General features: G+C 42.9%; 1 protein-coding gene across 3 annotated transcripts in view; it reads right to left on the bottom strand.

The window, feature by feature from the left end:
• Positions 1-618: 618 nt before the first annotated feature.
• The window catches only part of MATN2 (matrilin 2), a 170,962-nt gene continuing 147,615 nt past the window's right edge, over positions 619-23,965 (bottom strand). Inside the window, exons 11-19 of one of the 3 annotated variants that reach the window (XM_047783552.1) lie at positions 18,984-19,106; positions 17,121-17,243; positions 14,531-14,653; positions 9,409-9,822; positions 5,074-5,226; positions 3,817-3,888; positions 3,453-3,530; positions 2,820-2,918; positions 619-1,180 (exon numbers count right to left, since the gene is read on the bottom strand). In XM_047783552.1, the coding sequence (XP_047639508.1) occupies positions 1,125-1,180; positions 2,820-2,918; positions 3,453-3,530; positions 3,817-3,888; positions 5,074-5,226; positions 9,409-9,822; positions 14,531-14,653; positions 17,121-17,243; positions 18,984-19,106 (1,241 nt within the window). In that variant the 3' untranslated portion in view covers positions 619-1,124. Of the gene's footprint in view, positions 1,181-2,819; positions 2,919-3,452; positions 3,588-3,816; positions 3,889-5,073; positions 5,227-9,408; positions 9,823-14,530; positions 14,654-17,120; positions 17,244-18,983; positions 19,107-23,965 lie in introns of all 3 variants that reach the window. The other 2 variants (XM_047783551.1, XM_047783553.1) reach the window with 2 other exon arrangements.

Consider the following 23,965-nt stretch of genomic DNA (forward strand, 5'->3'; position numbering starts at 1 on the left):
TGGCAGTCAAATCAGAGCTAAGCTGCTGGCCTACTCCACAGCTACAGCAATGCCAGATCCAAACCATGTCTGAGACCCAGGCTGTAGTTTGTGGCAATGCTGGATCCTTAACCCACTGAGCTGGGGCCATTTGCTTTTAAATTCATCTTTTGAGTTTTACTATGTATACATGTAGATTTAATGGATTTCTTTTAAATGTTGCATAATATTTCTGAGCTGAGGTATGGACTATGCCACAGTTCATTAGTTCCTCCTATGATGATGATTTGGTTATTTCTAATTTGTTACATTTATAAAATTTAGTAACATTCTTATACAAGTCTCTTTGTGTGTAAGTACCAAAATCATCTAGATACCTAAAGTGCACTTGCTAGACCATAGGGTATCTCTGCATTTTCACTTTTGCTAGCGATTGATGGGTTATTCTCCAGAGGCCGTCCATTTGCATTCCCAGTGGCACTGTACAAGAGTCAGACATGATAACATTTGCCAAGCTGAGTAATTTAACCTGCATTGACCTGATTATCAGTGAGATTCAGCTTTTTTTTTTCATATATATTCTGGTCATTTCTTATGTATACTTTGTTTTTTTAAAGTTTAAGAATTTTACACAGAATATCATTCTTTGAAGTGAATTTTAATATTGTATAAAAAATCCAACTTGTTATACAAGTACATATGTTCTGTGATTTTATGCATACATCCATATACATATATCAATGTTAAGTCCAATACAAAAAAATAGCTTTCCCATGGCCAGTGTTCTATGGAAGTAAGACTGTGCAAACTTTATTTTGTAGTCAAATGAGATGGCAACACTAAGGCAGTACAAGGCAAAAGCAAATTGTGTCCACAGTATGTTACAGACTATCTTGCATAGCTTATTTGTTCTCACTTGGTAAACTTTATTTCAAGATTCTGAAAGACTTTTTTTTCTGAGTAGATTTATAGAGTAATGTCTACTTTTGCCTTTGTTCTATAGTAAACCAGCTTTCTCATTACTTGTTATGTTTTACTTTACAACGTTACATAATTAATGATAGCCTGAGCCTCTAGAGCTCTGAACTGGTTTCATCATAATCCTTGACAAAATGACATATAAATGCACAGAGCAGTTTGAGTCTTCATCTGTATCTCAGGCGATTTTCCAGGGCTTCCATTCTCTGTGTCATTTCTTCTAGTAAATCTCAAATTAAGGAAGAGGAATCGGAATTGCCTAATTTTATTTATATTCAAATATGACTTGATTTATCTATATGAGAATTTGTGTCCTGAAAAACACAGGGCTTTGGGTTTTTCCATTTCTGTTAAGTATTTTAAAATACTGACTTATAGTAACTCATTAGCACATGTTATCAAGACTATAAATCTTTATTGGGTTAAGTACTTTTCTTTAACATTAAATCCAGATAGTTCAAATTTTTCTTTTTGAAAAAATTTTAATTCTACTCCTACCCCTGTTGCTTCTAAATTAATTTGCCCTAGAACACCTCTGGGAGCAAAATGGATAACATTAGGCATGTGGTGGAGAGAAGAAAACAAAAGGATTAGGCCTTGGAAGGGATGCTAGGACATCAGAAGAGAATAAAGATGGGGAGTTTTCACCCTTGGTGCCAGACAGGGCCAAAGAGTAGCAAGCAGCCTCGAAGACTTTTGACCTATGCTCTTTTGTATATAATTTCCTTAGTCTCTTAAGTAAACCCTCAGGAGTGGACTGGCTAAAGGCAGAGAAGTAGAATAAGCATCTCCTTTCCTCTCTGCAGCTCCTTAATTATGCCCCACCTGGCCCCTTGATGGCAGAATGAGAGTCTGGATTCATCACCTATATTAACTACTGTCAGATTATTACTATTATTTTTGGCCACACCTGCAGCATATGGAAATTCTCAGGCCAAGGGTTGAACTGTGCCACAGCAGCGACCCCAGCCACTTCGGTGATGGTGCTGGATCCTTAACCCACTGTGCCACAAGAGAACTCTGCTGTCAGGTTTTTTTCTTTAAGGAGTATATTTCCAGTTTTCAGAAATAGAATGGCTGTTCGCTGTTCTTTATTTTATAAACCCTTTGGCACGGAAATAGTTCAGAATTAAACAATTTCCCTTAAGGCTAGTTGATGCATGTTGAGATAGCTATCAGGCAGCTTTAGTAAGCTTACTGCAATTTGACATTCAAAGCAGTTGGCAGCGTCTTCTCAGTGTATAAAAGCAGTAAATCTTCATTTCTCCACTATCCCAAAGCTTTTATTTGTAATATTGTTTTAATGAATCACTGGGTCCTGCTCTTCCCTTGGTAGAATGTTTCATCTTAGAGTGCGGCTATAAAAAGAAAACAAAAACAAACCAAAAAACCCTCAACCCCAGTTCTCTAGAACCTACACACTGACCAAACGTGGCTGCAGTGTGGCTTGTGACCAAAGGAAAAGTTTGGAATTTAGATAGAGTTTGAAACCTCTTCATTCTAGTAGCACCATTCTTTGCGTATACATACTGTATCTTTGATGCACTTCAGATCTGGTATATATTTTTCATTTCCTCCCAGCAGAGAGTAAGTCTGTTTGCATACTGACTGGCTGACTGGCCTTATTGCTAAACCCCCTAGAACCATAGCAATAAGTGCCTGAGCCTATTGTGAAGCTTGGCTTGCTCTTGGCTCTCAAGCACCTATCAGGCTGCTTAAGAAAAATCCTTTCCTGGAGTTCATTTTTTTCTTGACTTTATGAAGATGACTTCATTTCATATATACCCACATGCTAAATTATTGTTAAGTTTTGATAATATTCTTTGCATTCCATACGGAAGTATAATATTAGAAAAGGATATGGCGCTGCGTTAATTTTCTTACTTCTTCATTTGCAAGGTTCTGGAACATTATAAGGTTTTCACATTTGCATTGATCGTGTTTTTCTCCCAAGGGACTTCCTAAGAAAGCAGAAGGAAAGTGTTCACCTTTAGAATCCACCAGACTTCCCAGAGGCATAATAATAGGACTGAGTCAGCATATGGGGGAAACCATAATGAAAGAAATGTTCAACTTTTTTCCATGCAGCCGGATCCAGTAAATGCCAGGGCTGTATAAGCTTCCAACACAAAGCGGCCTTTATTGTGGAGTGCAGAGAGCTACTCCAGTTTCTTTCTTTTCTTTTCTTTCTTTTTTTTTTTTTGTCTTTTTGCTATTTCTTTGGGCCGCTCCCGCGGCATGTGGAGGTTCCCAGGCTAGGGGTCGAATCAGAGCTGGAGCCACCGGCCTACACCAGAGCCACAGCAACGCAGGATCCTTAACCCACTGAGTGAGGCCAGGGATCAAACCCGCAACCTCAAGGTTCCTAGTTGGATTCGTTAACCACTGAGCTGCGACGGGAACTCCTCCTGTCCTTTTTTAAGCTGAGTGTGTTGGCAATTGGAGAGACGAGTAGCAAGTTATCTTACTATGGTAATATTTTACTTGGAAATTACCTGAAGATTTTGTCGAATGGAAAAGTTTTTGTGTAGACCGTGCAAGATTGTCTTCTTCAAACAGATACCTGTGTTGCACTGCAAAATTAGAACAGGAAAGTAGGTCTTGGATATTTATGGTGACTGGCTCAGATTCTGTAAAGAGAAAGAAAACTGAAGTCAAACCTGTTTAACATGGTTGTGATTATAAAACCGCCATCAGCCGTCAGTAAGGTATTTGGTATTCCTAGCATGAGGACTATAGCTTTACTTTGGGATATACTATGGCACAAAGACTCAGCAGAGAGGCAACTTTTGTCTGTGGGGAAATTATGGTGGAGGCATTCACAAAAGATTATAAAAATACTGCTTTTAAAAATTGTACCTGTTGGTTGGTGGACCCTCTTTGGCAGTTCCCCTGCAGGGGAATCCTGTCTTCCATCAGAGTCTTCGAGAGCTGAGAGGAAAAAGATGACCAAAGGAGTGATAATTGTCCACACGGGTACATGCGTTCTTGAGGAAACCGGTCCCAGACCAAGTCCTTACCTGCCTGCTGCCACCCAAGATATTCTGGTTTGATTTGGTAGCAACACCAATTCTAAAAAGCAATTGGTTAAATTGATAATTCAAGACTATTCTAGGGCAGTTGTCTCTAGTAAGAGAAGCCTAGACTCCTTAAATGAATCTTATTACTTAAGAATGTAAAAAGGTGGCTGGTTGGGAGGGGTGAGTTAAATTTGTCCAAGGTTTAAGTTGCAGTGGCAGCAGTTCCACTTTAGGCATTTCAACTTGAATGAAACATCCTAGAGGTAAAATGTTAACAAGTTGCATTAGAAATCTGAAAGGCGTTCTTTTCCTGGCCCCATTCATCTCATCTCAGTGTACTTGTCTGTGGAAGAATAAGACACTTAGACCAGGATTGTACTGGCAACTGAGCCTGGGACAGGAGTAAAAGGAAAAATGGGCAGAACAATGAACTGGAGAAAAGCACAGGAGGCTCCTAGGCATAAGAAAATCTAAATTCTATAAGAAAATTTAGGGAGTTCCTTGTAGCTCAGTGAGTTAAGGATCCAGTGTTGTCACTGCTATGGCTTGTTGCGGCTGTGGTACAGGTTTGATCCCTGGCCCTGGAACTTCCACATGCCGTAGGTGTGGCCAAAATATTAAAAAATTAAAAAGGGAGCCTAATAGGACAGTTCTATAAATGGAAGTAGTCTATACAGGAAGGCATTCTTTACAACAGTGGCTTGGAAGAACTACCATCCCTCTTTACTCCAATTACCAGCATATTATGCATCAGCTTTCCTGATTTATATAATGGTTGTTCCTTAAATAGTCCTCTCCATGGTTTTTTTTTTTTTGTGTGTGTGTGTGTGAGAATTAAGTATGCCATGTGTCAGAACACTTGTAATGACATGTGTCATTACACTGCTTAGTACAGCACAAGCCTCAAGCAGTGTTAGCTAATTTGTCTTCTCTCTCCCCTGTTCCACTTCTGTGCTTAGTATTTCCAGCCATCACTAGCCCTGCCCATGAGCGAGGCACTTTTTAGAGCCCTTTGAAGGAATGAGTTGAGAATGTCTCATTCAAGGGTTCATGCTGTCTGTCTGCTAAGCTCTCTCCCAGACATAAGCCATAGTACCTTCACATATGCCTTTCTGTAGTTTGTCACTTATCTCGCCCATTATGCTGAAGTCTTCGGCATAGAAGAGATGCTTGTCTGTGGGTTCAGAGGCGATTTCTTGTAGTTCTTCCTCAATGGCTTTTCCTACCCCAACAGCATACATAGTTATACCTAAGGTGCAGAGCAGATTAAGTAGTTAGACCCAAGGCAATCTACAGATTCACTGTAATCTCTATTAAGTTACCAATGCCGCTTTTCACAGAATTAGAACAAATCTAAAATTTGTATGGAAATAAGGGACTTCAAAGAGCCAAAACAATCTTGAGAAAGAAAAATGGAGCTGGAGGAATTGGGCTATACTATACTTCAGACAATACTACACAGCTACAGTGATCAAAACAGTATGGTACTGGCACAAAAGCAGAAATATAGATCAATGGAATAGGATAGAAAGCGCAAAAGTAGATCCACACAATCTATGACAAAGAAGACAAGAGTATACAATGTAGAAAAGATAGTCTCTTCAATAAGAGGTGCTGGGAAAACTGGACATGTAAGAGAATGAATTTAGAACTTTCTCTAACACCATACACAAAAATAAACTCAATGGATTAAAGACCTAAATCTAAGGTCAGATACTATAAAATTCTTGGAGGAAAACATAGGCAGAAACTTCTCTGGCATAAATCATAGCAATATCTTTTTGGATCCACCTCCTAGAATAAGAGACAGAAAAAGAAAAATGAGACCTAATTAAACTTCTAAAAGCTTTTGCACAGCAAAGGAGACCATAAACTGAAAAGACAACTAACAGAATGGGAGGAAATATTGGCAAACAAAGTGACCAATAGGGATTAATCTCCAGAATATACAAATAGCTCATGTAGCTCAATATTAAAACAACCCACCTAAAATATGGGCAGAAGATCTAAATAAACATTTCTCCAAAGAAGACAGATGGCCAACAGGCATATGAAAAGTGTTCAACACCACTAACTAGAAAAACACAAAACTACAATGAGCTATCACCTCACACCAGTCAGAATGGCCATCACCAAAAAGTCTACAAACAATAAATGCTAAAGAGGGTATGGACAAAAGGGAACCCTCCTACACTGTTGGTGGGGATGTAAATTGATAAAAACACTATGAAGAACAGTATGGAGGTTCCTTAAATTATAGGATCATATGGTCCAGCAGTCCCACTCCTGGGCACTTACCCATTGAAAACCATGTTTCAAAAAGACACATGCACCCAAGTATTCATTGCAGCACTACTTACAATAGCCAAGACATGGAAGCAGTCTAAGTGTCCATCAACAGGTGAATGGAAAAAGATGTGGTACATATATATTCAATGGAATGTTACTCTGCCGTGAAAAATGAAATATCACCATTTGCGGCAACATGTATGAACCTAGAGATTATCATGCTAAGTGAAGAGAAAGATATATGATATCACTTATGTGTAGAATCAGATTTTTAAAAAGATAAAAGTGAACTTATTTACAAAACAACTCAGATCTCAAAATCAAACTTACTAAAGGAGAAATGTGGAGGGAAGGAAATTAGGAGGCTGGGGTTAACACACACTACTATATAAAGTAGATAACTAGCAAGGACCTACTGTGTAGCACAGAGAACTCTGCAATATTCTTTATATGGGGGAAAGGGTCTGAAAAATGGATAGGATTTTAAACAGGGTACAGTTGTGTTCTCAAGATCTGGAACTTGTGAGGACTGTACCCAAAGTCAGCTAGATATTAACTGGTGATTTGAGGGGTCCAAATCAACCTCCCTTTATTTTTCCACATTTTTGTTATTTTGGCCTTCTGAGCAAAAGAGAGCCAAGAGAGTGGAAGGTGAGGCATGGCAGAGAGGTTAGGGAGCTAGACCACCAACCTGCTGCTTAGCTCTGGACAAAGTCATTTAATAAACCTCCAACTTTCCCTTGCATCAGCCTTGTGTAGAAAGGAATACTACATTATGACTTATTAAATGGGAATCTCTTCTAGGGGAGTTCTAAGAAACAGGTCAGTTTATGACCTTGCAGCCTAGTTTCTACTCAAAGGTACAGATAGGAACTTTAAGTGACCTGGGACCAAGTGAAGCGGTATTCTGCCCAACCTCTTGGGAGGACAAAGATTTGCGTAGAGGTGCAAAGCTATAAAAGAGAATCTGCGGATCCCGCGTTGCTGTGGCTCTGGCGTAGGCCAGCGGCTACAGCTCCGACTGGACCCCTAGCCTGGGAACCTCCATATGCCATGGGAGTGGCCCTAGAAAAGGCAAAAAGACAAAAAAAATTTAAAAAAAAAGTAGAATCTGCAGATCACCAGAAATCTCCTAAATCAGAAATAAGAACAAACCCAAGTATCAACCTTAGATTACAACAGAGATAGAAGATTGCTCCAAAAGCTTTTCTAAACAAAATTAATTTTCGATTTCCTTCCCCAGTAGCCTCTTCATCTGAAACTAAAACACAATAAGAACTTAAGTTCTGCTTGACTTTGAACATTTTTCAGCACTAAAATATTCTGGATAATTCATTATACTAGATTTTTTAAAAATACATAAAAAATTGGCCTTTAAGCCAAGTGGCAAGAGTTGTGCCTCGTTCTAAAGTCTAAGTAAGGTTAATAGTCAAGTTCAGCATATTTGTCTGGGAGCCCAGTGACTTTAGGCATGATTTCCTAAAAAGAATAACTACTATTTTTAAGATTGTGTTAGCTATACATAGGAGTAATTAAATTCATCAGAAGATGTCGCTTCAGATAAATCTTATTGATTCAAGAACCAAGTAAACATCTCTTTCTCCTACCACCTGCCTTTAGAGGATTCATGGAAATTTGGGGAAGAAAGTAAAGCTGGCTGGTCTCAATGAGACAAATAAAAAGGCTAACCATTGTCTTTGGAGACAGGGTACTTTTTTTTTCCTGGTTGTAACCCATGTCATTTGGAAGTTCCCTGGGCCAGGGACTGAATCCAAGCTACAGCTGCGACTCATGCCACAGCTATGGTAATGCCAGATCCTTAGCCCACTGTGCCGGGCTGGGGATCAAACCCAGTCCTCCGCAGTGACTTGTGCCACTGCAGTTGGACTCTTAACCCACTGTGCCACAATGGGAACTGACAAGGTACTTTCCTCTGCACATTTTAAGGATGCAGAGTAGAGGGGCCCAGGGTTTGGCATGAGCTCTGGCAAGCTAAAAGCAGAACTAGGTGTGGGCAGCCAGTTTTACAATCCACTCAGACGATTCAGGCCACACATTTTGTGGCTACTACTCTTTTGGGTTCAGAAAAAGAGTGAAGCGTGAAATAAGCAATATCAATAAAATGGCCTTCACAAAGGGAGTGACTCAGTGTTGATGCAAACCAACCTTTCCATGGGGTGGAACGGAGTTCACCAATGTGTCAGCGCTTTCATCCTTTATTCATTCACTCAGCAAGGATTAGTCACACATGTACTATGTTCCAGGCCTGATAGAGGCACTGAGTCCCACAAAACCTTAAATGAAGCTCTGGTCTTTGCATACTCTCTTCCCCTTTATATGACCTGCTGCACTGTGCCCTGGACAAGTTCTTAAAAGTAGCTTTCAAGCAAACTGCTTCACAACTTCAAGTTTTCTCATCTCCCCAAAGAATCCAGACATCTGCCCTCAAGCTGTCTCCACCAACCATTCTAGCTTTTGGATTTCCTTTTGCCATAAGCCATACTCCTCCCTGCACACTTGACATCTATGCATAACTAAAGCAACCCTAAGACCTCCTTGCATTATACATGGGGTCAAAGAGAAGAGGCTGAGATTTACTGAACAGTAACTCATACCTCAAAAGCTAATTTTGCCTCCTGCAAGCACAAGAGTATCCTATATCCTAAGGCTCCCACGCTCTCACTGGAAGCAATGCTTTAAAAACAAAACAAAACAAAAAAAAACGTGAGTAAAAGTTCCTCTCCCCAGGAATCATTATTTTTATCAAGCTTTTCAGGTGATTCTAAAGCAACCAAGCCATTGTTTGGGGAACTGTTGTGTATTTATCTGTAGTTAAACAGCATGTTCAGGACTGATTCTCTGCCCTGAAGGTAACTACCTGGCTAGTAAATCATGGTAGATGATTACTCAGGTGTGGTCACTCTGTAGACTAACCTCCCAGACTGCAAGACACAGCCTTCCTGAGTCCTTTAACTCCCGTGGGGCCCCTTTATGGCCGCTAGGTGGCAGTATAGTAAAGGTGGATAACAGCCGTGATAGGAAGTCTTTCTGCTCAAAGAATATCACTCCTGTGGCCCCATGTGACTACCAAGTGAGTTTAAGAACCTTGAGTGGTGTAAACCACACCTCCATCCCACATTACCATTGGCCTTGGCTTTACTGGCCCACTCGGAGACGTCATCCTGAGCCCGTCCGTCTGTGAACACGATGGCCACTCTTGGCACCCGTGCGGAGAGAGGCCTGGCCCCTTCTATTTGGGTAAAACTTCTTTCAAACATGTGTTTCAGGGCCAGCCCGGTCATAGAGCCCTTGCCCATGTATTTCATGGAGGCCACAGCTTTTTTCATGTCTTTGGCAGAGCCGAAGTTTCTCAGGGTAAACTCTGTGCGGACCTGTGTGGAATACTGGAGCAGCCCCACTCGAGCGGCTTTGGGGGAAATCGTCAAAGAATCTATAATTCCAGTGACAAACTGCTTCACAATCTCAAAATTCTCTTCACCAAGGCTCTTGGACCCATCGATCACAAAGACCAGGTCAACTGGGCCTTCAGTGCATCCTACAGGAATGAAAGGAAAGTTGAGATAGTTAAATGATAAAAAAAAATCATTTATGCACAAGAGTAGAAGGAAATTATGCTTCAGCTGGAGGCACAACCACTTTGGAGAGTCACTTTTATTCTTTAGAAAATACATAGGACAGACAGAGGTATTGGGAGAGTCACAAGCCAACAATAAATTTCACATTTGCCTTTATACGGAGTTTGTCAAATTGTTAAAAAAGTATTTCTTAGGAGTTCCCCTTGTGACTCAGAGGTAACAAATCCAGCTAGTATCCATGAGGACACAGGTTCGATCCCTGGCCATGCTCAGCGGGTTAATAAGGGTCTGGCGTTGCCATGAGCTGCGGTATAGGTGGCAGACTCCGCTCAGATCCCATGTGGCTGTGGCTGTGGTATAGGCAAGCAGCTGCAGCTCCAAGTCAACCCCTAGCCTGGGAACCTCCATATGCTGCGGGTTTGGCCCTAAAAAGACCAAAAAAATATTTTTTTTTAAATGAAAGCATTTCTCACAAGCAAAAACACACAGCAGATGTAGAAATTGAAAACCAGGTTCACGTTGTACCCTGGGTCAGGGGCAGCCAGGTCTGGGAGGGACTGTGTGTAGCGTACCCTGAAGGGTCTGCCAGCACCCAAAAGATTCTGATAACTTTACTTCAGGAAGGAGACATCACCCCAGGCCAGGGCTGGCATCTGCCAGACAGCTGACTTGGAGATTCTTCCAGTTCAGCTAAGCCATCACCTCTTTCAGGGAGCTTTCCTAGGAACCCAGCTAGTCTTAGTTACTCTCTGTATATCCCTAATTCTAGTAATTTAGTCAACAACAACATTGTTTACTGAGTACCTGCTCTGTGTAAGGCAGTGCAGCAAGGTTGTAACAGTGACCAAGACACAATCCCCGTTGTTCATAGGCCAGCATACTCTGTGCAGCATTCCACATTGTACAATGGCTAGATCATTATGTATCCCTTTCCTCCTCTGCTCTGCCAGTTCCTCCTCAGCAGGAGTCATTAATCATTAATTTCTCTACCCCCAAACCCAGTGCACGCCAGTTGTTCAGCAAGTGCTTGGTGACAGAATACATGAAGGAGGTGGTGTCGACTGGGTAGCTGCCTGTTAAGTACCCTATTGACCTACCAAAGTTTAAAATTTATCCCTTGAATTTTTTATTGACACAGAAGTTTTCTAGGCAGCTAAGTTGATAGTAAAAGCTTTATGAAAACATGTAAGCAACTAGGTATGGAGAAATTTTTTTTTTTGGCGACACCCATGGCATATGGAAGTTCCAGCGCCAGGGATCAAATCCGAACTGCTGCTGTGACCTACGCCACAGCTGCAGCAATGCTGGATTCCTTAACCCACTGCTCCAGGGTGGGGATTGAACCTGAATCTCAGCAGCAACCCAAGCTGCTGCAGAGACAACGCCAGATCATTAACCTGCTGTGCCACAGGGGAACTCCAAGATTCTTTGTTTTGTAGGGCCATGTAAGAAGAATTTATAAATCCCAAATGGATAATCTCGTTTCAAACAGCCTATTGTATGCGACATAACATTCTCTTTTACATTACATATCAAGCCACTGTCTAATCTTTGAAAGTGAAGCACAGCACTATTAGGAAGTAAAGACATACACATGCAAAAGTATTCCTATTTCTGGCCTGACATGTTAAATGTAATTGTGTGTGTGTGTACTGGAAGACTTGGGTTCCTCTCTTTCTCCATTAAGTGCTTGTCCTCATTACTCAACCTATTGATCCATTATTAGTGAAAGAGAAAAAGATCAATTCAGAGCGTCATTTACATTCATAGCCTGAATCTCAGGCAGTGTGCACATGACTTTCCAGCAGGTTTCAGAAATACTGGAATAATTTTCCAGCAGCGAATCTGTTTTCTCTTCTTCTCCATACACTCTTTTCTTACAGAACAAAACTAGCACCCACAGCCTCCATGCACAGTGGGGTGCAGAAGGCTTTGCTAGGAATCAAGAATCCTGGGTAGCAGGGAAGAGCATCAGGGCGAGAGGTGCCAGACCCTTGCTTTCATATCCGGGAGAATGACAGCCTTACTTCCAAGGCTGTCATTACTTAACTTTCCTTGGATGTTTTCTTTTGGTAGATAAGTCAGTGAGAATGGAATGGATTTGCTTTCTAAACTTAATCTTCACAAAGTTCCAGGATTTCAGGGTTGGGTAAGACTTTTAAAGGTCACTGGTCCAGCCCTCTGCTCACATCTTTACCGCATCCCTACCCAGCAGCCATTCAGCCTGTAGACCTCACCTGATGAGGAACTCATCACCTCATCGCTGAGGCCCCATCTGTGGACAGCTCTGCTGCTGCTGCTGCTTACAGTCGCTACCATTTGTTGAGCGCTTGGAGTGTGCCAGCACTCGGCTAAAAATAAACACCTTTAAATATATCATTTATTCCTCATAACAATTCTGTGAGGTGTTATCCTCATATTATAGGAAGAAGCTGAGACTCAAAAGAAGCTAAATAACTACTCCCAGGCCCACAAGTGTATGAATAAGGGGTTCATATCCAGGTCTGTCGAAGCGTATGATCGTTAACTAATTAATTACACAGCTTCTCTGAGACAAAGTGTCCTCATACTGAGCTCTAGCTTCTTCCCAATGTCCTTTCTTCTCCGGGATGTTTGGAGGGTGGGTGTCATATTAATAGTGGTTGAGGTGACGGTCATTTTAGTATTTGAATGGTAACTGAAGTCTTTTTTCCTACAAAGATCTCCAGTTTCTTCCTTTATTTTTAACTTGACATCATACTGAACTCCCTTACTCTGGTGCTTTCTAAATTTTGTCTCTTTTTAAATTTTTTTCTAAGACATATTATATGCACATGGAACAAACTTCAAACACTACAAATGATATCCACACATCTCTATCAATATCTACCTATATATATATGTGTCAATATTGAGAGAGAGAATCATGTCAGAGGAAGCCTTTTGCAAAATACATCAGTGGTAACATACTATAAAAACTGTTCAGCATCATCCTTTTTTTCACCTGAAATATTTTGGGGATACATCTAGAGATGCTTCATTCCTTTTAACAGCTGTATAGTATTTTACTGTATAGATACACCATAATTTATTTAATACCTTATGGATAGACATTGACCTTATTTCCTATTTTTGCTGCTACAAATAATGCTGCACAAATACCCCTTTATATATGGCTTTGTGAACACATGCACTTATTTGGGTAATAAACTCCTACAAGTGGAACTGCCTTTATCTATCTATGTATTTATCGGCTGCCCCACAGCATATGGAGCTCCTGGGCCAGGGATCAGATCTGAGTCACAGTTGTGACCCCTACCGCAGCTACAGCAACACCAGATCCTCTAACCCACTGTGCCAGGCCAGGGATGGAACCCACATCCTGGTGCCACGGAGCTGCCACCAATCCCATTATGCCACAGCAGGAACTCCAGCACCACTTTTAAAATATTGCCAAATTGCCCTTCTAAAAACTGCACCAATTCAGACACCTAGTGATAAACTTATAATTTCCTATTACAATATACTTTTGCCAACATAAAGAATCACCAAACTTCTGATCTCTGATGATTAACAAAATTATTGTAGCTTTAATTTTGCACAGTACATTTTCCTTTTTTTTTTTTTTTTTTTGTCCTTTACGGCTTTTATGTTTCATGTCATGTTTAGAAGTTCTTCTCTACCCTGAGTTTATAAATTAATTCTCTTAAGACTTTTTTTCTGCTACTTTAGAGGTTTTTTGGTTGGTTGGGTGGTTGGGTTTTTTTGCTGACAAAGAAAAAGACTACTGGGAAGGGGCTCCCTCGCGGATAGTAGCAGGGTAAAGGAACCCAGGAGAACTGCTCTGCCACATGGCTCACAACCTCAGGTTTTATGGGAATGGGGTTAGGTTCCAGGTTGTCTCTGGTCAGTCATCTTCCTCGGCCCTACTTGGTCTGGCTCAGGATCCTTCCTGGTGGCCTGCGCCTCTCTCCACCAAGATGGATTTTCAGTGCCAAGGATTCTGGGATGTTGGTCATCTCCTCCCTCCTATTAGTCCCTCCCAAATTCTCCCAGTTAGTCGTCAGGGTAGCACCGTGTTCCTTATCAGGCCCTCCTGCTGTTAGACAACTCATGCAAGCTGCTATAATTTTGCCTGGGTAAGGGGAGTGGTTTCAGTCACTGGTCCTCTAACAATGACAGCCAAGCTGTTCATTAGCTCTCAGTTCTGCAGAAAAAGCTTGGGTCTTCTGCTGAAGTTGAAACTGATGGGGTGAGTTCTCATCTGGAGGCCCCAGGGAAAAATCTGCTTCCAAGTCCACTCTTGTTGGTGGAAATCAAGGACTACAGATTGAAAAACCAAGGCCCCCACTTTCTGGCTATTAGCTGGGGTCACTCTTGGCTCAGAGAGGCTAGAGGTATTATTTTTTAAGTTTAAAAGCACGAGTCTTTTCTTCTTCATTCCAGATATTCAGCTAGGCAGAAAAAGAATCACTCTAGACTCTCAGCTGGTAGTGAACTTACTGTCATTTAAAACCAAAAGCTTTTCCCCAGGTACAGTGAAGCTCTCTCTCCCCCATTTTGTATCTATGCGTACACATTTATATCTATGGTAGAAGCAGAAGTGAGGGATTTATTTCCTGCAAACACTCCAGAAAGCATCTGATCCCAAACCAAATTAAAGCAGAAAACTAAGTTCAGACCACTTACTCTTGCACCGTCTTCCATCCTCGGCTAGAATAAATCCCTCTGAGCATTTGCAGATGTAGGAATTGCCACGATTAACACACATGTGCTCACAGCCGTGGTGGGTTGATTTGCAGACATCCTTCCCTGAAGGAAATGTCAGAAGTTAAGCAACCTCATCAGTGTAGAAACGAATTGAATTGAACAGTCACATCAGGACAGATCATGGAAGAAATCCATAAAAACAAAACAAACAAAACAAAAACACCCTGTATTCTATCTTCCTCTGCAACATCCCCCTTTTCAGTCTAATACACAGTGAGGTCTCCTTCTAGAAAGCTCTGGTTCCCATGAATCTGAATGGTAAGATGGGTGATCAGGTGTCCTAGATTTATTCATTTTTAAAACTGTTCACCGTGCTTTGAGTTTTGATTTTCCCAAGCTACTGATTTTTTCCCCATAGACCCCACACACACACTCCAGTATTAACTGTCTAATCGTTTCTCATGTGTGAGGGACTTTAAACTCTTCAAAGTGGTTACGACCCTTTAATCTTCACCACATCCTATGGAAAGAGGAGGGCAGGGGTAATTATACCCATTGTATAAATGGAGAAACTTAGAAAATTTTGTAGAGTTGCTCAAGGTCATACAGACAGTTTAATGACATGGCTGAGACCTGATGGGTCCTGAGTACTTTCCCTTATGCCATGAAAGCCTTCAGTTCTCTGGCTCTTTGCTGCTATAAGCTCCCTAAAAGGAGAAGCTTCCTACAAAATTGGAATCAGTGACCACAGATCCCTCTGAATGTGGGAATAGTGAGACTTGATGTAGTGATCAAATTCCAGAGGAAGACTTTGTGTGCAACAGCTCAATTTATTGAGCAAAAAATAAACTGAATGAAGAAACGGTGCATGTGTGTACACCCATGGTTTCTGAAACAGAAACATGAACAGGAGTTCCTGTTATGGCGCATAGAAACAAATCCGAGTAGGAACCATGAGGTTGCAGGTTCGACCCCTGGCCTCGCTCAGTGGGTTAAGGATCCAGTGTGGCCATGAGCTGTGGTGTAGGTCACAGATGCAGCTTGGATCCGGCATTGCTGTGGCTGTCGTGTAGGCTGGCAGCTGTAGCTCTGATTAGACCCCTAGACTGGGAACCTCCCTATGCCTCGGGCGTGGCCCAAAAGAGACAAAAAAGGCCTCCCCCTAAAAGAAGCATGAACAAATGGCTCAGGCAGACATAATGGGCAGAATTGTAGCCATGGCCACCACAGAAGGACTCTGCAGTATGAAGGCAAAACTCATACTCACGAGTAGGCTCTTGCAGAAGCCCTACACAGCCTAAAGTCAGGCCACAGTCCCATGGCATGCCAGCAGTATATTTTTCAAACAGAACTTCTTGCTCTAGAAGGTAGAAGCCCTCTTGCTGGCAGGAGGAGGAGTGACTGTTCCCCAACCCCACTGTGGAGGCCCCCAGGTATCTGTATCTCACAAACCTGTGAGGAAGTTCCCCCAAATCAACTTCAACAGCAAATGAATTTATTTCGCCTTCGTCCTGCCCACTGGAGCAGAGTATCACAAAAGCAAGTAGACAGTGTCCAAACCCCCCAAAGCAGGGATTAAGAACTCAGACTCTCACAGTGGAGGAAAATCCTAGCCCTGTGCTCGTCTACTGCCCACATCACTGAGCTCAGGAGTCCCCTTCTCTTCCTTTGGGGGCTGTAATGGTTAATTTTATGTGTCACCTTGGCTAGGCTTATGGTCCAGTTTCTGGGCCAAACACTGGTCTAGATGTTGCTGTGAGGGTATTTTTTAGATGAGATTAATATTTCAATCAGTAGACTTTGAATAAAGCAGATTATCCTCCACAATGTGAATGGACCTCATCTGGAAGGCCTTCAATGAAAAAAAGACTGAATTTCCCCCAAAGAAGAGGAGATTCTGCTTCCAGACTGCCTTTGGACCATAGCTGCAACACTGGTTCTTCCTTGGGTCTCCAGGATACCTGGCAGTTTCTCTAAATTATCTATCCATCCGTCCATCCATCTATCTACACACACACACACACACACACACACACACACACACACACACACTTTACTCATTCTGTTTCTCTGGAGAACCCTGAAAAATACACCTTCTAAGCAAACTCTCAGTATCTGACAAATGACAGACTGTGTAAACAAGACCCACAGAAAATCCTTCTGGCCCTCCTCCTACCCTCTGCCCTTATGTTTTTCCAAGAAAGAAAGAGCATGTAACTATCCTTTGATCCTCACAGAAACTGCTGGCAGAGATTCTAATCCCAGCCAGTGACTAGCCAGGCACTGTGCTAGGCTCTGGGCATCACACAACTCTTGTCGAGAGAGCCTACCTGCCACTGGGAGAAAGCGAAAAGTCTGACAACTTGGCACCTTGACTGAGAAGTTCCTGAAGAACTAAGGGTCTACCGTACTGATCACTGGTGATCGCTAGCATGACACTTTCAGAGCACCCAAGGCTGGAACTTACAATAGTGACACTGATGATGAAGGAAGACTTTCAAAATCAAATGGCATTCTCTGTCTGAGTCCCACTGATGGAAAAGCCCACCTCTGCCTTGAAGCCACTTACTTCTGCAGTGTTTCCCATCCTCGGCAAGCCGGAATCCCTCCAAACACCTGCAGGTGTAGGACTCGTCGCCGCTCACACAAATGTGTTCACAGCCATGGTCTACTGCTTGGCAGACATCTTTCCCTGAGGACAGCGGAGCAAGTTAAAATAATTTCACCAGGAGTGCCCGTCGTGGCGCAATGGTTAACGAATCCGACTAGGAATCATGAGGTTGCGGGTTTGGTCCCTGGCCTCGCTCAGTGGTTGAGGATCCGGCGTTGCTGTGAGCTGTGGTGTAGGTTGCAGACGTGGCTTGGATCCCGAGTTGCTGTGGCTCTGGCGTAGGCCGGTGGCTACAGCTCCAATTCGACCCCTAGCCTGGGAACCTCCATATGTCCTGGGAGCGGCCCTAGAAAAGGCAGAAAGACAAAAAAAATTAAATAAATCATAACAATTTCACCAATGTCAACTTTCCCTGGACTTCACCTGGGAAGATCCATCCACCTCAGCCACTGGATCCAGGGCCGCCTGAGCTCAGGTCCATGGGGAGGAAGGTTAAACTGAGGATGAAGCTCTGCAGCTCGGCTCTGGGCTCAGCCTCCCAACTTCCTCCCTGTCATCGCCACCATCATTTGCTAACACCAGTGTCTCATAAAAACGCAACCCATCATCAGCCTTCTGCAGATGTTGTGTTTGATATCAGAGAGGAAACACGGCTGCTGTGATTACTTAGGAGATTAAACCTCAATTTAGATTAGTGGCACTGAAATCTAATTTTGGGTTTTTCCCTGACATATGACTTTGGAGAATTACTTAATCTCCTGGAGCCTCAGCTTTCCTCTCTGAAAAATAAGAGTCATAGTTCCAGTTACCCATCTTTCCTTCAGGTGTATCAATATGAGTTGCTCTTTGGAAAGTGCTTTGAGAAGCTTGAGAAAAAGACGACATTGGGATGGAAATCATTTGTTCAGGCTTGCACACTCCCCTTTGACCATCTAAAAGGCCTTGGTTTCTGATATGTAAAAATGGCCTCATCATAAGGTGGTGGATTTGTGCCAACAGAAACAGCAACAACAATATTCTTTTTTTGTCCATGTCCGTGGCATGTGGAAGTTGCCAGGCCAGGAATAGAACCTGGACCACAGTAGTGGCCCAAGCCACTGCACTGACAACACTGGATCTTTAAGCTGCTGGGCCGCACGAGAACTCCAACAACAATATTTTAAAGATAAAGAAACAGAGGCTCAGAGAAGTTAAGCGACTTGCCCCGCTAATAAATGGCAGAGCTAGAAGCTGACAGACTCCTGGATTTCAGACTGTATATCTTTCCATTAAAGCATTGCTTCTTGCCACAGGGCATAAATGAGCACCTTAGGTTGTAGCTCTGGCATTGATTTTTTTTTTCATTTGTCCATTTGTTTGTTTTCTGTTTAACAGACTTCATTAGGACAGTTTTAGATCTACAGAAAAACTGAAGACAGAGTTCCCATAAGCCCTGTACCCAATTTCCACTGTTATTAACACCTTCATCAGTATGATACACTTATTATAATTATGGACTGATACAGTAACATCAACTAAAGTCCACCGTTTATTTACATTTCCTTAGTTTTTACCTGATCTTATTTATTTTTTTTTCTGACCCAGGATCCCACATTTCATTTAGTGGTCAGTCTTATGGCACTGATTTTTGAGAGTAACTGATTTTTTTTTTTTTTTGGATAGGCAAGAAATAGATTTATTAGGATAGGACGCTTGTGAGAGATGCAAGCGGGCAGGCAAGGAGCCTCTGCCGAGAGTAACTGATTTACACAGACATCAGGATGGTGGATTTCATGCAGAGGTCAGACACAGTAATGTGAGCTCAAGCCAATAAAAACTTACTTCTGCAGGTTTTCCCATCTTCACGGAGTATATACCCTTCAAAGCATCGGCACACGAAAGAGCTCCCCCTGCTTACACACGAATGTTCACAACCATGGTTCCCCAAAGCACAAGAGTCCAATTCTAAGAGTCCAATTGGAATCAGAGAAACAGAAAAAGGAAATGAGTTATACATTAGTGACTTATTCAATCTTATAAGACACCTTAAATAAAAGCAGTACTTTATCCCACAGGGCAAGTTGCAAAACAGAAAGCATGTCCATAAGCAAAAATTCTTAATATATAAAAAGCACACAAAATAAAACAAGATGCTCGGAGTTCCCACTGTGGCGCATTGGAAACGAATCGGACCAGTATCCATGAGGATGTGGGTTGTGAGCTGTGGTGTAGATCGCAGGATGCAACTTAGTCTTGCATTGTTGTGGCCGTGGCATAGGCTGGCAGCTGCAGCTCCAATTCAACCCCTAGCTCGGAAACTTCCGTATGCTGCAGGTGTGGCCCTAAAAAAAGCAAGCAAACAAACAAATGAAAAAACCCAATTTGCTCATCTCCATGGGAAAAATGAACAAAAGATATGGAAAGACAATTTACAAAAGGAGAGATAGAAATAGCCTATAAATAGTAGAAAATAAGTTCCACTTTACTGATTATCATATAACCACAATGTCAACTCCTATCTGCTTCCGTATGCATGTATGTGTCCCACTTTGGTCATCCATCCATTCATGTGTTCATTAGGTCATGCAGTGCTTTGTGATTCCCTTCTTTTTGAGTCAGGCAGGTACTCTTCTAGGCTCTGGAGATGTAACAGTGAACAAAAGCAAGCTTCTGCTTTTGTGAAGCTTACATTTGGTGGCAGGGGTGGGAAGAAAGAGTGGGAAAGACAAATGATAGGTGGACAGTACATCAGGTGGGGAAGGTGCTATGGAGAACAGGATAAGGGGGATAGAGAGTGCCTGGATGGTTTGGGGTGCAGGGAGGGCTTTTTTACTTTACATGCTGCAATCAGAGAAGGTGACACTGAGCAGAGCCCTGAAGAAAGAGACTAATGCGATGTTGGAAGAACAGCATCTGCAAACAGCAGTGGTAGGCAGGCACGTGGCACATTTCAAGAATGGCAAGGAAGAGTTCCCACTGTGGCTCAGCAGTAACGAACCCAACTAGTATCCATGAGGATGTGGGTTTGATCCCTAGCCCCGCTCAGTGGGTGAAAGGACCTGGCATTCTGTGGCTTAGGCCTCAAGTGAAGTTCCAATTTGACTCCTAGCCTGGGAACTTCTATATGCTGTGGGTGTGGCCCTATAAAGACAAAAGAAAGAAAGAAAGAGAGGAAGGAAGGAAGGAGAGAGAGAGAGAGAGAGAGAGAGAGAGAGAGAGAGAGAGAGAGAGAAAGAAAGAAAGAAAGAAAGAAAGAAAGAAAGAAAGAAAGAAAGAAAGAAAGAAAGAAAGAAAGAAAGAAAGAAAGAAAGAAAGAAAGAAAGAAAGAAAGGCAGGCAAGGAGACCAGGCAGGCAATGAGCAGAGGCAGCCCACATGGGATTCATAGGCAGTGGATGGATCTACGTGAGCAGGAGTCAATGGAAGTTTCTGAGCAATGGAGTGACATGAACTGACTTTATTTTAAAAGGACTACTGTGCACAGGATGGGGCTCAGGTGAAGCTGGAGGATGGAGAGCTGGAAGAAACGCACTGCACTAATCCTGGTGGCCCAGACAGGCTGGTGAGAGGGGTCAGACTGCGGCTGTATCATGAAGTAGAGCCTACAAACTTTGCTGATAAGTTGATGTAAAGAGTTCATCTTCATATGGAAGTGACGGAAGAGTCATGGATGATTCTGAGGTTACAGGGCTGAGCAATAGAAGAATGAATGGCATTGCCATCCATGGGGCTGGGACGGCTTCTGTGGGAGCAAGCTTGTGAACCTGGGAAAACCAGGCTGATATTTTAAAAGCCTGATACTGAGGACAGGTGGGAAATGATTTTTTTCTTTATTTTTTGCTTTTTAGGGCTGCACCTGTGACATATGGAATTCCCTAGGCTAGGAGTCGAATTGGAGCTGCACCTGAGGCCCAAGCCATAGCCACACCCAATGCCAGATCCTTTAACCCACTAAGTGGGACCAGGGATCGAACCCATGTCTTCATGGATACTAGTTGGGTTCGTTACTGATGATCTATAATGGGAACTCAGGGAAGTGATTTTTTTATAAAAACCAAACATAATTCTGAGAGTCAACTCAATTATTTCAGATTGAATAGAATTTCTACAATGGATATGCACTAAAGTTATTAAATAAATTCTCCAAAGTGTATAATCACTTTTATGTCAGGCACAAACCATACGCTTTTTTCTAAGACATTTTTGCAATATTTTTTCTGGAAGGGAGTCCTGAGAACCAGGTTATGGGTCAATTAAAGCAGCTGTTGTTATTCTCATTTACCAGCTAGGGAACTACAGTTTGGGAAGATGAATGGCGCGCCAACATCAACTGCTAATAAGGGCTAGCACCAGGTTAAAAATATCTCCTGATAATAAATTCCACGTTTTCCCCAACTCCACTGCATTGCTATATTCTCAAGTAAGCTTTCAAACATGAAGGGAATTTTGCTTGTCTTTGTTTGGGAAGGTACACTGCCAAAATCTCTGAACAATGGAAAAGCATTATAGTAAGTAACTCAAATTATAACAGCAGAAGAGAGTCAAAGCATACTTGGGCCCTGCTCTTTGCTCTGAACGTGACTGACTTCTCAAGCACAAACAAGAGTCATTATACATGGAGAACATTTCCGACGGCTTGGGGTAACCCCTCATGGAGCGGTGAGTGGAAATACAATTGAGTGATCCGAAATACAGACAGCTGGTTGGCTGCAGAGGTGAGCATTTTTTTCCTCACCATGAATTTATATTAAGAATACTCCATTTTCCGGCATAATAAAATAGTTATAACTCTTTCAGGCTAGCCCTGTCAAGCCATAATCCAGACAGACCCCCGTGAACACATTCCTTCTTCCTGGACCTTCCCCCATGGTCTGGCCTGTCCCTGGAGCTCCAGCTCAGGCTGTCATTTTGAAGAGTGGTTGAGTCTCCCCACTGAGACCCTGAAAGGCCACTAGCCCCCAGGCTTTCCCAAGCCATGCGGGTCTGAGCCTGTACTTGGCAGATAACACTGCTTCCCTTTATCTGGAGCTGAGGCTGAATCCACTGTTCACAGGGGGGCGCCTTCATCCTTGGCTACAGACTATCCCAGGAGCTCCCAGCCCAGCTTCTGAGCCCTCCTGGGCTTCTGTACTAATAGCTGTTTGGGAATTCTGCTATGTGCATGCTTTAAAAGCATGCAGAGAGTTTGGGTTTTTAATCTTTTCCCTCCTCACCCCCTCAGAGCATCCGATCAAGAGAGCAGAGCAGTGGTGAGTTCTCAACCATGGATGAGCGGAAGTCACCTGCAGAGATTATTTTAAAGGCAAAACAGGCCCGTGACTGGAGTTCCCTTTGTGGCTCAGCAGTTAACAAATCTGACTAGGATCCATGAGGATGAGGGTTTGATCCCTGGCCTCGCTCAGTGAGTTAAGGATCCAGCATTGCTGTGAGCTGTGGTGTGGGTTGCGGATGTGGCTCAGATCCTACGTAGCTGTGGCTACGGCATAGGCCCACAGCTGTTGCTCCAATTGGATCCCTGGCCTGGGAAACTCCATATGCTACCAGTGTGGCCCTAAAATAGGAAAAGAAAAGAAAAAAAAAGAAAGAAAAAAAGAAAAATAGGCCCATGACTCAAAATTCAAATATATCAAAGGCAGACTTCCCCTATGGAGGGGTATCTGGCAATGTCTACCAAAATTATGAAATGGAACTCTGACCTGGCAACTTCGCTTCTGGAAGTCTCTCCTGCAGACACCCTTGCACCATACGAAGGGATATATGTTCAAGTTATTCATGGCAGCATTGTTTGTAATAATGAAAAATGGGAAAACACCCCAAGTGTCCACAACTACTCAGGAGACAAGCTGAATAAATATTTCTACACAATGAGACATTACGAAGCTATAAAAAGAATGAGGAAGTTCTCTATGTAATGATTTGAAGAAATCGCCAATAAGTGTCATTGAGAGAAGAAAGAAAAGGGGTGTATGGTGCCCCATTTTGTGTGTAAGGAAGAGGGAAAAATAAAAATAGGCATTTGTACTGGCTTTTTTCGTATAAAGAAACACTAATAAAAATGGAATGTCAGGGTTACGTTTCTGTGAAACATGCTGCCCCTACATTTAGCAGCTTGAAGCAACACTTACTATCTAACTGGGTCTCCACACACACACTTCCACCCTCTGCAGCCTGTTCTCACCAACTCAGCCTGAGTCCTCTTTCCGAAATGTGAATCTGCTTCCATCACCCTCCCTCTGCCTGAGATCCTTTAAGGCTTCCTGATCCTGGATAAGGCACAGAATCGCTGGCGGGGATCGCAGGACCTGCCCTGCAGCCTGATCTCACCCCCGTTCCCCCAGCTCTGAGTACTTTGCTTCAGTACCTCGTACCTCAGTACCAAGCCAGGAGCCCTCCCGCCGCAGGGCTCTGCACAGGTTCCTCTGCCTCTCCTTCCTCCTCCACCTCCTCCAGATGTCTTCCGGGACCTCCCCTCATGGGGCCTCAAAGCACTGGGCATCTCCCCGCCTCCGTAACGTCATAGTTGTCCCAATTAGTTACATGGTTGTTTTGGATTTGTGCCCACCTCCTTGGCCTGGCTCTCTCTGTCCTCCAGGAGACCACCAGCTGCAGCTGCCCGCCTCTCCTGCAACTCCCAGCACCTAACTCAATGCCTGGCCCACAACAGGCCCCCAGCGAATGCCTCCTGAGGAAAAGGAAACATTTCCTTGGCTTTCTACTCTGGAAACTGAGGGTAATGAGACCCACTCCCCGGGTTTTTGTGCAGATGTTTTAAAGACAACCTGTGTGGTGCAGAGGCTGGCAGTCAGCTGGGCTCCTCTTTCTCTC

The sequence above is a fragment of the Phacochoerus africanus genome, chromosome 6 (genome assembly GCF_016906955.1).
Source record: "Phacochoerus africanus isolate WHEZ1 chromosome 6, ROS_Pafr_v1, whole genome shotgun sequence".
In the NCBI taxonomy this organism is placed as follows: domain Eukaryota; kingdom Metazoa; phylum Chordata; class Mammalia; order Artiodactyla; family Suidae; genus Phacochoerus; species Phacochoerus africanus.